Source organism: Taudactylus pleione, unplaced genomic scaffold, assembly GCF_031769625.1.
Source record: "Taudactylus pleione unplaced genomic scaffold, aTauple2 ptg000389l, whole genome shotgun sequence".
Taxonomy (NCBI): Eukaryota; Metazoa; Chordata; class Amphibia; order Anura; family Myobatrachidae; genus Taudactylus; species Taudactylus pleione.
In genome coordinates this window covers 2380621-2394806 of record NW_028284790.1, presented here as the reverse complement: position 1 = coordinate 2394806, position 14186 = coordinate 2380621, and the positions used below count along the sequence as shown (strand labels likewise).

Below are 14186 nucleotides of genomic sequence, written 5' to 3'. Positions count from 1 at the left end.
GCCCCAAGATGGTGTCTTTTGTTATGAAGCAGACTAAGGAAACCTGCTGGAATTATCTGCTATTGGGAGACTATGGGTAGCATGTGGTTTTATTATAAAAAAAAGATGCTTGCACACCCTCACACACATTAATATACACACTGTGATGTTATTGTAGTTGTGTACATAAAATCCCTGTCATTAAATGATTATTATTATTATTATTATTAACATAGATTTGTAAGGTATAACGGTGGCCCGGACACTCTTTAAAATGGAAACACTCAGAAAGTTTAAGGGAAACTTAAATCTCCAAACAAATGAAAGAAAACACACATAACCTACCTCCTCTGTTTTGTACACATTTGTATAACGTCTGCTAGTTAGAAACACCTATTGTATGATTCCTTTTAGAGAGGGTCATTGCCAGTGCGACTACTTATAGTTCTCAGCCATGCTACAGAGCGATGTAAGCAACCACTGGGAGAATAATACAGTAAGTAGTGCACCAGCTCCTGCATGGACAGGTAACCACACAATTCCTGAGATCTGCTCACCCAACAGCCCTACCCTTGCTTCTAGAACTGCTAGGATTAGCTGGGGCTGATAACTCTATCCTCCGACAGCTGGCAGGATTGGTAGTCCCACAAATGTATTTAAGTAGCGATGAAGTAGGACATCCAATAAAGGGATTTATGTGTACAAGGTTTGCCTAACTAGTATGGGTGTACAATCACTTTTTATCTGAAAACAAAGTTCAAACATTAAAACATCAGTCTTAACTCACAATGATTAACTAAGATGGGCAGCATATGCTACACATACAGAGGTGGCAGCATCTCCAGAATCATACAGCTCTGCATACGGGTCTGCTAGATTCATGTGCTCATTTCTTCTGAGTAATCTACATCCATTTTACTGCTAACTCCTCATCAGCCACAATATATGGATATATGGAGCATTCACATGTCTGTGTTGAAACTTCAGATAGATTGAAGTCATGGGCCAAATGTGTAAATAACTGTCAGCTGAGGGCAGAAACCGCACACTGTTCACAAAAATAATCTTTTGAACAGCTCTACTTCAGCATTATAAATGGTCCCCAGTATATGCTGCATGTATCCATATATATATTATATATATATATATATATATATATATATATATATATGAGCAGGTATATTTGACACTTCAATAGTGTGAAATGTGAGTGTAAGGTGAGATTTTAGAAAACACTAATGAAAATGTTATTACTAGCATTGGGGCATTATGATGAAATATAACCCGGCTGGAACCAAAGTTTATTAGCAAATGTAGTGTGATGAATGAGTTACTTACCCATTCCTCCTCATCATATTCCGAGTGGTGAGGTATAGAATCTTGTCTTGTTATTGGCTGTACGTGGTCCTGATCCTGCTGATCATTTTCATTGACGGCGTTCCTTGGGTCTGTAAGCTTCTTATTTGTACAGCCTGGCCGTGCTGTGTATAGTGCCAAAAGGGCATTGTTTATTAACTGGTCTTTAAATGAGTGAACAAATAACTCCGTCTGTAAGGGAAAAAGCAAAACACACACTGAAAAAAACAGATTTTTTTTCTTGTGTGTATGTGTGTCTATGGTGGTGAATTTAGATTGTAAGTTCCACTGGTGCTAATGTGAATGAATAACCATTTAAATAATATGTTGTCAGTGTAGAAAGATAGAGTATTAACTTCTAACAGACCCACATTATTCTCCTGTGGGCACAGACATGCTGGATGCAAAATGAACAGGTTATATACATACTATACTAAGAATAAAGAAGAGCAAATTGTCTACGCCGCCATAAAGTACCATTTGTTAGCAGGTTAAATAGTTATATTTTAGTGTACTATTTATGGCAGAGACAAGGCCCATAACTTACATAAGAAAAATAGATGTAAAATAATTCTACTTTAAAGACAGCCATTAACATTTCACTTAAAACTTTTACTATCCAGATGGGATTGTATAAACTGTCATATGGATTTAAATAAAATGTCAGTCTAAATTCTGCCAGCGGAAACATAAAAAAGCATTTGATTGTCTCACATAGTTGTGTTGGAGACAGGGGAGGTTCGCATAATAAGATAGTAATAATGGGTAGAGGTAACAGGACAGCACATGGCTTGCTGAGCCACATTTGTTAGGCAGGTTGCTCCGTGCTTAGATGCATTTCTCATTCTGTTAAACATAAAACACTTTACAAATTGGATGATTTGAAACGGGGAGGACTATTTATTAAGGACATATGGATACATTGATAATCCAAGCACAAATGGCTCTCTCCTGTGGTCTTCATTCCTAAATGGTCATTATTCCATACTTGCCTACTTTTGAAAAAGCATTTCAGGGAGATTGTAAAAGCAGCACCTATGAGCGCAGCGGTAAAGTGGCCGTGTACTGTTACATCTGAGAGACGTGCCATAAAATTTACTTACATCCAAATGTAAACGAGCCCAAAAGCAGTTAGTAAGATCTACTTGTTGATGAAAACACATTAATACTTTTCAGAAAATACATGTAGCCATAGGGATCATTGGCCCTGATTCAGAGCCGGACGCTCTGACCAGAGCGCTCGCTCTGAATCAGGGCCCTCCTCCTTTAATATGGAGCGTCCTCCTGGACGCTCGTATAGCTGTGGGTCACCACCCACAGCATATACGAGCGTGCAAAAAGATGGTCGCGATGGTCTTGACCATCGCGACCATCGGACTTGCGAGGGAAACCCTGCGGTCGGGTTTCCCAGCCGCAAGGCCAGGAGTGATTTTGGCTCTATCAGAGCCAAAATCACTCCCACTGACATCACTAGTGATGTCAGTGGGGCCGGCTTCAGACGGGGAACGCCTCCGTCTGGCAGGCACGCCCACCAAAGGGGGCGTGCTGTCAATCAACATCGACAGCACGCCCCCTTTGGTGCGAGACCCGGAGCGATGGAAAGTCCTTCGCTCGCCGGGTCTCGCGCATGAGCACGACGGAGCTCCCTCCGTCGTGCGCATGCGCAGTGGGGACCATCGATCCACTTGCGAGCATACTGCCGCTCGCGAGTGGGTCTGAATGACCCCCATTGTGCCTTATAACCAATGCAGGGAAATTATACTAATTATCTCATTTGAATGTATATATCTCTGTTTTTTTAATATAACAGCTTCATGGGGGTGCAATCAGGGAGATTGCTAGCCTCTTCAGGGAGACAGGGAGGTGCTACTATTTCAGGGAGTCTCCCAGACAATGAGGAAGAGTTGGCAAGTATGCATTATTCTATCTAGAGATAAAATAGCACACCGAGTAGGCATAGCTAGGAGTAGCAAAGTTGATAACACTGGATATCCAATATAAAAATCAGGATACACTTGACAGCATCTTCAGCTCACTCTGGGCCTGATTCAGACCCGGTCGCAAGCGCTGATCGCTCGCAACCGGGTTGATGGTGGCCCAGAGCGCACGGCTCCGTCGTGCGCATTGCGCGAGACCCGGATAGCAATGGGCAATCCGTCGCTCCGGGTCTTGTACCAAAGGGGGCATGCTGTCGATGTTGAGTGACAGCATGCGCCCTTTGGTGGGCGAGCCGGGGTAGTGGCTGCCCAAATGGAGGCGTTCCCATGTGAACGCCTCCGTTTGGGGGAGGCCCCACTGACATCACCAGCTCTGTTAGAGCCGAAATCTCTCTGGGGCTTGCGGCAACGAGACCCTATCACAAGGGTCTCGTCGCAAGTCCGATGGTCGCATCACCCACAGCTATGCGAGCGGCCAGGAGGCCGTTCTAAAAAAAAAAAAAAAGACCGGCCCTGATTCAGAGCAAGCGCTCTGTCAGAGCGACTGGCTCTGAATCAGGGCCTCTGTACCATTTAGTCCAAGGAAAAACAATACATATCTAGTGAAATACAGGTATGAAGAAGTGGTACGGTATTAAAGTCAGATTTGTTCTGAAATCAGCATGAAAGCATTATTCCCACATAATAGGCCTGATTCAGATCCGAGAACAAAGGAATAACTGCGCTTATATCAGTATCCAATAGCATTTCATTTTTGTTCTATGTGAACAAATGTACATATGGTCTATAGTAAAAAGTACATTCAATCTAGGTGTGAAATGAAAAAATAAATAATTTAATAATCAATAGTTAATCATAAAAGCTCAAAGAATCACAGCAATGGACATGTAAATGCAATAAAACACATTAAATCAAGCATATAGGAAATTAAACATTGGGCCTGATTCAGTGCCACTCGCTAGATGCGATCGCTTGCACAATGTGCATGCAAATTGTGTAGGCAGTGCTACCGCACAGCAATGCATTAGCACGCCCAGTATTTCTTACAGAGTGATCACATAGTGTATGCAGACACCCACCAGCCTGTTTTAAGATGCCCACTTGTGCACGTCATGTCCAGAAAGTGTATGCAACCATCGGTACATAGGATGCAATTGCAGCGCTTGAGGTTGACCATACCCTGCCGCAAGCACAGCGAGCACTTCAGTGTAAAAACAAGCCAGGTGACGTGTACTATGATTCTGTCTTATAATTGTGCACACCTCTAAAACGCCATTGAGATGCTCAGGCACGCCTGCGTTTGCACCTCCACTTCCCCATTTTTAATGGCCAGCCCCTGTTACCACCTACAAATGGCTTCTCCTGTCACTCACTCTGCTGTCTATGCGCAGCGAGCGAGTGCATTGTGAACTTTCGCTAAGGTATACATATGCGCACTGCGATGCATACACATGCGCACAATGCATACCATCAGCAGCAGCGAGAGTATGCATCCTAGCGAGCGGGTCTGAATGAGCTCCCTTGTTTCTAACAATAAATGGTAGTAGAAACTGAATAACTTAAAGTCCCGGAGCTGTGAGCTCTGGTAGAGCATATATACAGTATGTAAGTAAAACTCTGCCACGTCCGGCTGGAAAAGTAGGTCTTAAAAAATAGAATAAAAAATCAAACAATTCCAAAGATACTTCTTTAATAGAGCCAAAGAAGGGTATACAGTATATTATATCATGATAGGAAATACCCCCAAAAATTCAGATCCGCACGCAATGCAGACATTTACAGCTTGAGCGATTGTTAGCCATTGTGCATATGTGAAAGCTGTACTGCACACATGCAGCAATTGTTTTGCGATTAAGCACAGCACGCACAGAGGATAGCCGGCGTTTTGGGGAGATAACGAGGAGTGGTTAGAAAAACGCAGTCGTTTATGACCTTTTAAACACTGTTTTCAGGGAGTGCATAAATTAGTCACTGTGTCCTTGCTCAAGCATGGGAGCCCTCTAGTCAAGGCATATTTCACTGCTACACTAATGGACAGACAAATGCTTTTATTTGTAATTTTACAGATGCATGATATGCACATAACAATGTATTATAATATTTTTAAAGTTATGATTAACATTTAATACTTTAATAATTAAAATATCAAATGTTTCATGTTAGTAATTTTTGCCAGAGTGAAAACGGAATCAAGACTTTTAGAACTTAAGCTGGGTGCACACTGAGACGACCGACAATAGTGCCGTTGTCCAGGGATACCCTGGACATCGCATGATTGCCGGTACATACTACAGCAATTAATGAACGACGGAACAGTCACTTATTCTGTCCTTCATTAACATACATTAGGTTGCATGCGAAATCATCAGGTTTGATGTGCAGCACCTGACAACGACGCTAGTGACCACGGGCACCCACATATTGAGCATGCACAGTGAGCGATATAGGCAATCTGTAGGCCTTGTATACCCAGCTTAAGCTGCTCGAACTCTATCAATGTAATAAAACAAAAGTTGAAATCCAATGAAAAATAATCTTCGTCTCTCTGTAGCTTTATGAACTATTTAAATTACAGTTCTAGAAAAGGGGAATATTATTGTCAGTAACCCAATTTTCTAGAATCCAAATTAGAGAAAAAATATATAGACAATTCTTCCATGGAGAGTGTTCCTCTGAAAACAATAGTGGTGTATATAGGGCCAGGTTACAAATGGGATGGATGGAACTATAGCCCCAAACCCCCATATAAAAACAGGCCCATCATTATGACAAAACCATCATTATGACAACATATCAGCCACCCAGCTGGCCAGACAGTTTACCATAAATCATAGATATTAAAATTGTGTTTCTAATTTCTCACAAAATTATAATTTTTTTATACTTTTACTTATTTAGGAAAACATTAGGGCTGATAGTGTATACACCTACGTAGCACTGGCCACACTCACATAGCATTGGTCACAGGGGCGTATCTATAATGGGTGCAGGGTGTGGGGTCCAAGTGGGCCCTGCACCGCACACCCTGCACCCATAGCATACTTACCTCTCCGGGTGCTCTAAAAACGACTGGAAAATGGCCACCGTCGTTTGCACATGCGCAGCACAGGAGAATGGCCGCTGTGGCCATTTTCCCGGTGACCTGCGCATACTCTATAGACTCTGGGTGCACTCTAGTGCCCAGAGTCCCTAACTCAGGTGGTGGCCGCGCACAGCTCAGTGCGCTGCCGGACAAAGAGGAGGAGGCCCATGTCGGAGACTGCACACGGGCCCCCTCCTCTCTAGAAATGCCCCTGATTGGTCACACTACCTCAACTTCTCACAACAGACCATTGACCATTTTAAGTTCCAGGTTCATGTGGCCCTAATCCGACCCTGCCTGCATACCCTAGCTCCCTTATGATTTATGTCCAATGGATTCTTATCTTTGCTGCATGGCTCATTGGACTAAACTCTTATACTCTGCTTTAAGCCCCACTGAGCTTCACCTGGCTTATTGAATAAGAGTTGACCGCTCGGTCATAAAGCAGAGAATAAGAATTAACTTGATATTATTATTTGCCCAGGACCAGAGCCATATCTAGACTTTTTGATGCCCTGTGCCACGAGAGTGCATTGTGCCCCCCCCCCACACACAATTTTTTTAAATAGGGGCATAAGATAGTGCACCTGAAAACGGGCCATGGCTTCATGGGGAAGGGCCAGGGAAGAGATAGGAGAGGCCAGGAGATGCTAGGGATAAAAGAAGAGGAAGCTACAAGTGAGAATGATAATAAACAGGAAAATTGACAGGCCCAAACAGCGGCCCCTGCCCTGCGGTGCCCTGTGCCATGGCACAGGCCACACCACCCTAGTTATGGACCTGCCCAGGACGGCTAACTGTCACACAATGCAGGGTAGTCATGCAGTGTCACCAGCAGTTCTGTAATCAAAGGAAGAGGGACGCGCAGTCAACGCAATGCAGTTCTCCATGGTGGATTCCTGATTATACTAATTTAAGCAAATTTTGTAGGCATTACTGGTGCGATTAGTAGTGAATGGCCACTAATATTCCCAGTCAGGGTTGAATGTGGTGCTTTTGGAGCATTTTGTGCAGAGTTGAAAGGGCATGGGAATTTAGAGGCTTGAGCTGTCCACTGCTGAGGAGTGCATGAGGGCAAGGAAGTTATGAGAGCTTAGGGGTAAATAAAGTTGTAAAGGGAATATAGGGAGGTTTTATGGTGGCTCTCTTTGATTAAAGGTTTTGTTTTATATTAATACAAAGATTAAGAACTTGACAAAGTTTGTCACCACTTATTGTGCGAAACAGGATGTAGTTGGCATCCTGCCTGTCAGGATGCAGGTGCTCAGATTTCCGGCGCCGGAATCCCGACACAAGTCAAAATCCCAACACCGGCATCCTGAAATCCCGACAATAAGTATTGGGGTTAGAGGGAGGGTGAGGGTTAGGCACTAGGCTGTTAGGCTGAAGCGGGTAAGTTTAGGTCACGTGCCGTCCCCATAAATCTTAATTTCAGAAGCTGATATATACACTGTTCTGATCCATCTTGGATTTTTGTGAACAAATCCTTAATTTATTGTCCATTTGAATCCTTTAAGCAGTAAATAATCTTTCTCACTGATTTTTTCTCCCCAAAATAATGTGATTATATCTCCATCTCATTCCTCTTATGAAAGCTTAGTGTCACTAACGCCCCCTAAACCTACTGTACAAACTTTTCTTATATTTAACATTTTCAAATAACTCAATAATAAAATGGCTTTTAAGTGCCTCCTGGAGTTTCAACATTTATGTTTTACAACTGATATGTATACTGTTGACAAAATATTTTTACTTGTGTCTTCCTCTTGTCCATCCTTTAAACTAACTTGACCAAAAGAAAACATACTTGCCAATATCTTGGCTGCTCCTTCCAGGAGGGTATAGTAAAGAGTCCTGGACTGCACACCCTGAATATATATAATGGGAGGTGCTACCTGCTGAGACTTTTATTGTAGGCACCGAAACAAACAGATCACAGTTGCACAACTCCAAATTATTGATTATATATATAAATACAATATGCAATAACATTTTGCAATAAATAGAGGTTTTTAGCATAATCATGGCCAACGTTATATATGCAGCCGCAGCTGCTCTCATAGGCAAACGCAGGGGGGGTTCCTTCTGCCTGGAAACCCCCATCCCCAGCCCACACAATTACCACAATAGAAATAAAAATATAATAGAATTTTACTAGTGCTGCATGTTCTTGGAATGATGCCCACATCTAAAATAAAAACATTCAGCTCAGGCAGGATGGACCTACTGCCACATCTAATGGCTTACTGTGATCGCTGGTCCTGTATCTGCTGGAATTATGACACACAATACACTTTGCATGATGCATATTAAAGCTGGTTAAGTGCTAATTATGCCCTCTTCATGGACTAGCCACACTTGGTCTAAAATCAAGCATTTGGAAACCCCCTCTAGAAATCCTACGTTTGCCACTGGCTCTTACCTTTCTTACTTCACACTTCACTCTTCTCATTTGAGCGATACCCTGGGGTGGCTCGGCTGAGATGGTTTTGGGGTATCCTGCGCTCTGGATTTGAACTCTAGTATGTTAGGGACCTACCCTACAGAGGTTACCTCAATATGGTGGGTATACCCATAACCTTGGCCATGATTATGCTAAAAGCTCTATTTATTGCAAAATTGTATTGCATATTTTATTTATATATATATAATCAATAATTTGGAGTTGTGCACCTGTGATCTGTTTGTTCCTGTTCTTGCAGGAGGGGCAGCCAGGTAGGAGGTCCTGGGGAGCCTGAAGCAGCCAGGTGGGTTGTGTAGGGACAGTAGCACCTCAATCACGTAATTTCAGCATGGATTGTATTATAAAGATTCCCGGACCCAAGTGAAGTGGGTTGCCCAGACCACCGGGAGACTTGCTTACTTTTACGGATGTCCGATAGAGACATCCAAGATTCCATAGACTCACAGACATTTCAGAAGAGTAGGTAAGTATTAAAGAAAGTATTCTATTAAGACATATAACAGCAATGTGTAATAGTGATGTGGCACTTCTAACATCAATGCTGTTTATGCTCAAGAAACCAAAAGTAATAATCTGCCATTTTACTTTTTTTTTTAATTATTATGTTTAAAAACATAAAAATGATCTAATCCAGCAGCTAATATATGGCTATCGCTCACCCCCAGCCAAGTATATTGATGTGTTCCTGCATTCAAAACACTCCAAACATCGACTATATCATAAACATTAAAATATTAAACCAACTCCTTAATAGATACATGGGGTTCCGAATTATTCCTACTCGCGAGTACATTTAAAATTGTCCCCTATTAAGAGCATAGATCCCAAGTGAATGATATGCATTCAACCAACCTTGTTATACATTATGGGACTGATGTATAGGTGCACTCTATGTACTGTAGATGTCGCACACAAGTGGCCGATGAGTTCAGTTTACACATGCGTCCGAGTCGCACTGCGCATGCGTCCCGATGGTTACTGCCAAAAGCCGAATAAGTTTGGAAGCAGAGAGATGTAATTTCAGTGGGCATGTCTGGATGGTAACAGGGGGTTAGCTAGCCAGACCCGGGCATGTCAAGGGCGCATCGCGGTCAGCGCCTGCGGCCTTTGCCACAGTTGCACTGGTTTCGGCAGCCATGTTCAGACTGAGATTCTGCGCCTCCATAGGGCTGGTGCAATATTCGATGGTGCAAACGATGTGCGGCTGATGATGCAACTTATTACACACAGCAGGGGATTAGCACCACAGCCGGGTGGCACCTCTGTATGAATTCCATTGGCTGTGGCTTTAACATAAAGATACAGTCACACTACGGAAAAAGACAGTGTCACGGCTGCATTAGCGTACACCTCGGATCTGGCCCTATAATCTCTCTTTTTCTATATTAGAAAGTAAGAATAATCTTCTCTGAAAGCACTTTGTACTTTTAAGATCGGGTTTGGTACGGGATCCCAGCAGTCGGTATGCCAGCTGTCAGAATACTGACAGCGGCATGCCAACAGTCAGAATCCCGACAGGATTACATAAGTATCCTAACCCTCCCCCTAATCCACTTTTCCTGGGGAGTCTAGAGTTGCGCCATGCCTGGGAGGGAAGGGGTTGTGGCCTAATTGTAGGAGGAATGACCACACCCCCTTAGGTTAAAACCAAAAAATGTAAAAATCATTTTTGCGCAGCAGCCATGAGCAGTCTCCCACTGCAGCCCAATACACAGCAGCGTGTGCTGGGCTGCTTTGAGATAAGAGGATGGGGGGGGAGCAACGCCAGGCCCGGGTAATTAGTACCCACTGCCTCCCTAACCCTTCCCTTCTGCAACCTAACCTTAACTCCCCCCGCAGCCTAACCCTAACCCTCTCCCAGTAGCCTAACCCTCCCCCTAGTGCCTAACGCTATACTTAACCCTCCACCTAATCCTAATACTTACCGTCATGGTGTCAACCGTCAGAAATCTGGAGCCGGGATTCCAACTACTGTCGGGATTCCGGCGCCGGTATTCTGGCCCCCGGAATCCCGACAGCCGGTATGCCGACTACATCCCTTTAAAATCCTAAATTTAATTACATAATTTGGAAATAAAATGGTAATGTCCCACTGACTTTCATTGTTAACATCTGTGCATTTGTTGAAAAAAATACAATAAATACCAGTTCTATTTAGCAGCCTTTTTTCCACTGCTCCTACATCCATTTATATCCTATGTTCCACAAATTAATTTACATAATTTTTTACTCATTATAAAAAAAAAATACTAAGTAACCAAAAAGAAATCCAGAAACTAAAAGATTAGTCAGTTCTACCTTCTCTTCACTCTCCCAGACAGACTGACCACCCCTTGCCCATTACAACCAAATCAATGGGGTATCAAATGTAGAGGGGCAGAGATAATGGACTATAATACTGGGGTTCTAGATAAACTTCCTTCATTAGCGCTTTATTTTCTGTAAATCAAAATTAACCAAATAATTAACACTTTCTTCCTATTTTTGTTTCAAACAAGCACTTGTGGCTTTTTACCCATTGTGCCACCTAAGACCTGTAAGCAGTTTCCCCACTCACTTGAGCTATGTCAGGTCTAAAAAGGCATTTTTATGCAGGTTTTAACAATACATTTTTAATAAATTTTCTCTGCATGAGATACAATTTCAACTGCTACTGCTGTACGTCTCTCTTCATTATGTTCAGTTCAGTCATTTTTCTCAAGAGTACAGTATATCCTGACCAGGGCCCGTTTAAGAGAGGAGAGGGCCCACATGCAGTCTCTGTGTGGACCTACCCTCTTCTGTCTGCATAGTTAGGGATTAGGCTCTGTCACTGTGCCACAGTCTACTGCACATGCGCAGGTATCTGAGAGGGGATGTAGTTGCCATCTATCATCGCCCGTACATGCTCGTCAACCTGATGATCCTGTCAGGTTCAGCATGTACAGGGATGATGGATGTGCCTGGACTGAACGAGTGAACGTTCAGTCTAAGCACATCACTAGACATACAAATGACAGCATGATTGCAGAGTCGTAATCGTGCTCTCGTTTGTATGTCTACAAGTGGATACGCACCTTAAGCAGGGCTGTCCCTCTCTCCAGTAATATTTGCCTTGACCATGGAACCATTAGCTAAAAGCATTAGAACTCATAGCCAAATCTTGGTTATCACAGTTGGGTCCTTTCATCATAACATTTGTCTCTTCGCAGAAGACATGCTTCTATTTGACACCAACCCAGAGGTCTCTCTGCAGTCCATCCATGCAGTCCCCTAGGCATTTCCTGAAGCCTCCTACTATAAATTGAACACCTGAAAATCTGAAGCCTCTTGGCATTAGGTATTACTCAGAATTCTTTCCTTTCCCTTAAATCTGTATATCCTTACAACCGGCAAGATTCTTCTATAATTTATCTCACTATACGATTCTCTCAGGTTTACAAAATGTTATTTATAGTATTTACTCTAGCCTCCTGAAACAATTTATTACTCTGACTAAATCATGGGTCAGATATGAGATTTTGTGGTTGGGTGGGTTGGCTGCGGTCAAGATGATGCTACTTTCAAACATCATGTTTAGTTCATAAAAAATGTTTTATTTGTGTTTTCTTGTTTTAGAAGAGTTTATTCCCTTTTTATTATTTTGATTTACTTTTATACCTTAAGGGACAAGACAAGAATCAATCTTATGACAGTTGGGATTACTGTGGTACTAAACTAGTATACTTATGGTGAAGTATAGCATGGGGTATGAGATGTATGCTGATTTTTTCCACCTGGTTCACAGAAGGTTAAAAACCTCTAAATACATTATTGTTAATTGGGAAGGATGTCCCAGGTGCTCTGCATTGTATCCCGACATTTTTGCCTTAAAATATGTTATTTTCCTTACTTTTCATCTAGTTCGGAGCTGCAAACTAAAATCCATTAACTAAATGCTTAATTTCGAACTGAATAACAAAAAGTCATGGGCGCGAGTTTTTAACCCATGTTAAGCAATTTTCGGCCAACTTGTGGTTATTTGATTTGGCCCCTTAGGGTCCTCTTTATTAACCAAGTGTCACCACTGTCATTTAACATAATTTTATCACCACGGCAGGTGATGCATACTGATATATCCAGAGCGATAAATGTTACTTATCTGTCTGGAGGCTTTTGTTTTATTATTTAAGGAAAAACTTTATCCAAAATCATAAACACATTTGTTTAATAAAAGTAAATTAAGTATAATTCTCAGGTTATTAACAAGATAAAGAAAAGCAATCAAATTGGCCTGGATAGCTTTCCATTAAGCTCATTCATCAAAAAGGCTGGGACATAATATAATATAAAAGCTTCCATTTTTGGTGCAGAAAGAGACAAATCATAGTAAATGGAAAGTAAAAACCCTTCATGTACAAACAAAACCTTCTGAAATAACCTTACTGGCTAACTGTTCCAAAACACACAACTCTAGTCTTCTATATTTTGTCAGGAAAAGTTTTGTTCTTATGACACACACCTCCACACTCACACCACTCTAAGGTTAAAGTCACTATTCCTTCTCGGCAGACTCTCATATATATTTTTTAATGATTTTGAGCAAATCGTGAAGTGTGTATGTCCAACCGGATGACCAGGCTGTAAGTTGTTCCGATCTGGGCTCTGAAGAAGTCACCTCAGCCACTCCCATATTCTCCATTTTCTTCATCCTACAGTCGGCTCGTCACATGCTGTTTGAGGCAATTTATAGAGGTATATAATGCAGCAGTCCTGCTGTATACTCAGATCTTCTAGAATTCTGTGGTAGGATAACTTCCACAGACCCCATGTCAGTGTTTTATAATATATATATATATATATATATATATATATATATATATATATATATATATATATATATATATATATATTGTGGCAGTATCACCAGAGATGAATCTGGTGAGCAGCAGCAGATTCTGTGTGGGGTTGAAGAGATCCTCCCAAACAGGTTTGAAATACTGAGTTGTGACACACATTTGGGCTGCCTTGTGGAGAGAGCTCAGGTGAGGGCTAATGAGGCAGACGTATAGTCAGGCTGCATGTGGAAGTAGTCCAAGGAGGACTGGCAGCTACAGAGCCCAGTGTGCCTGGAGGCCAGGGGGCTTGTCTGAACCTGCAGGAGGCAGGGAGGACCGAAAAACTCTAAAGACTGTATATGTGAAATTGAAGCAGCTAAGCTGCAGGCTAAGGAAGCCAGAGCCTATACCTGGAGGAGACAGAGAAGGCCACCAAGACTGACTGTGTTTTATATAGTTGTGGCAGCCAAGCCAGACTGGAGCTGGTGATAGACCTGCAGAGAAGCAGGCAGAGACTTTATTGGCAGACTAGCTGCACCATGATACTCAGGGGTCAAGAAGTGAGCTAGACG

At 42.3% G+C, this 14186-nt stretch overlaps 1 protein-coding gene across 7 annotated transcripts in view; it reads right to left on the bottom strand.

Annotated features, from left to right (window-relative positions):
• INPP4B (inositol polyphosphate-4-phosphatase type II B) overlaps nt 1–14186 on the bottom strand; it is an 813539-nt gene that overhangs the window by 128953 nt on the left and 670400 nt on the right. For all 7 annotated transcript variants that reach the window (XR_015869683.1, XR_015869684.1, XM_088445787.1 and 4 more), the window contains one exon: nt 1318–1527. Coding sequence is in view for 5 of the 7 variants with exons in the window: in XM_088445787.1 (XP_088301913.1) it covers nt 1318–1527 (210 nt within the window). In the remaining 2 variants the exon portion in view is untranslated. The remainder of the gene's footprint in view (nt 1–1317; nt 1528–14186) is intronic.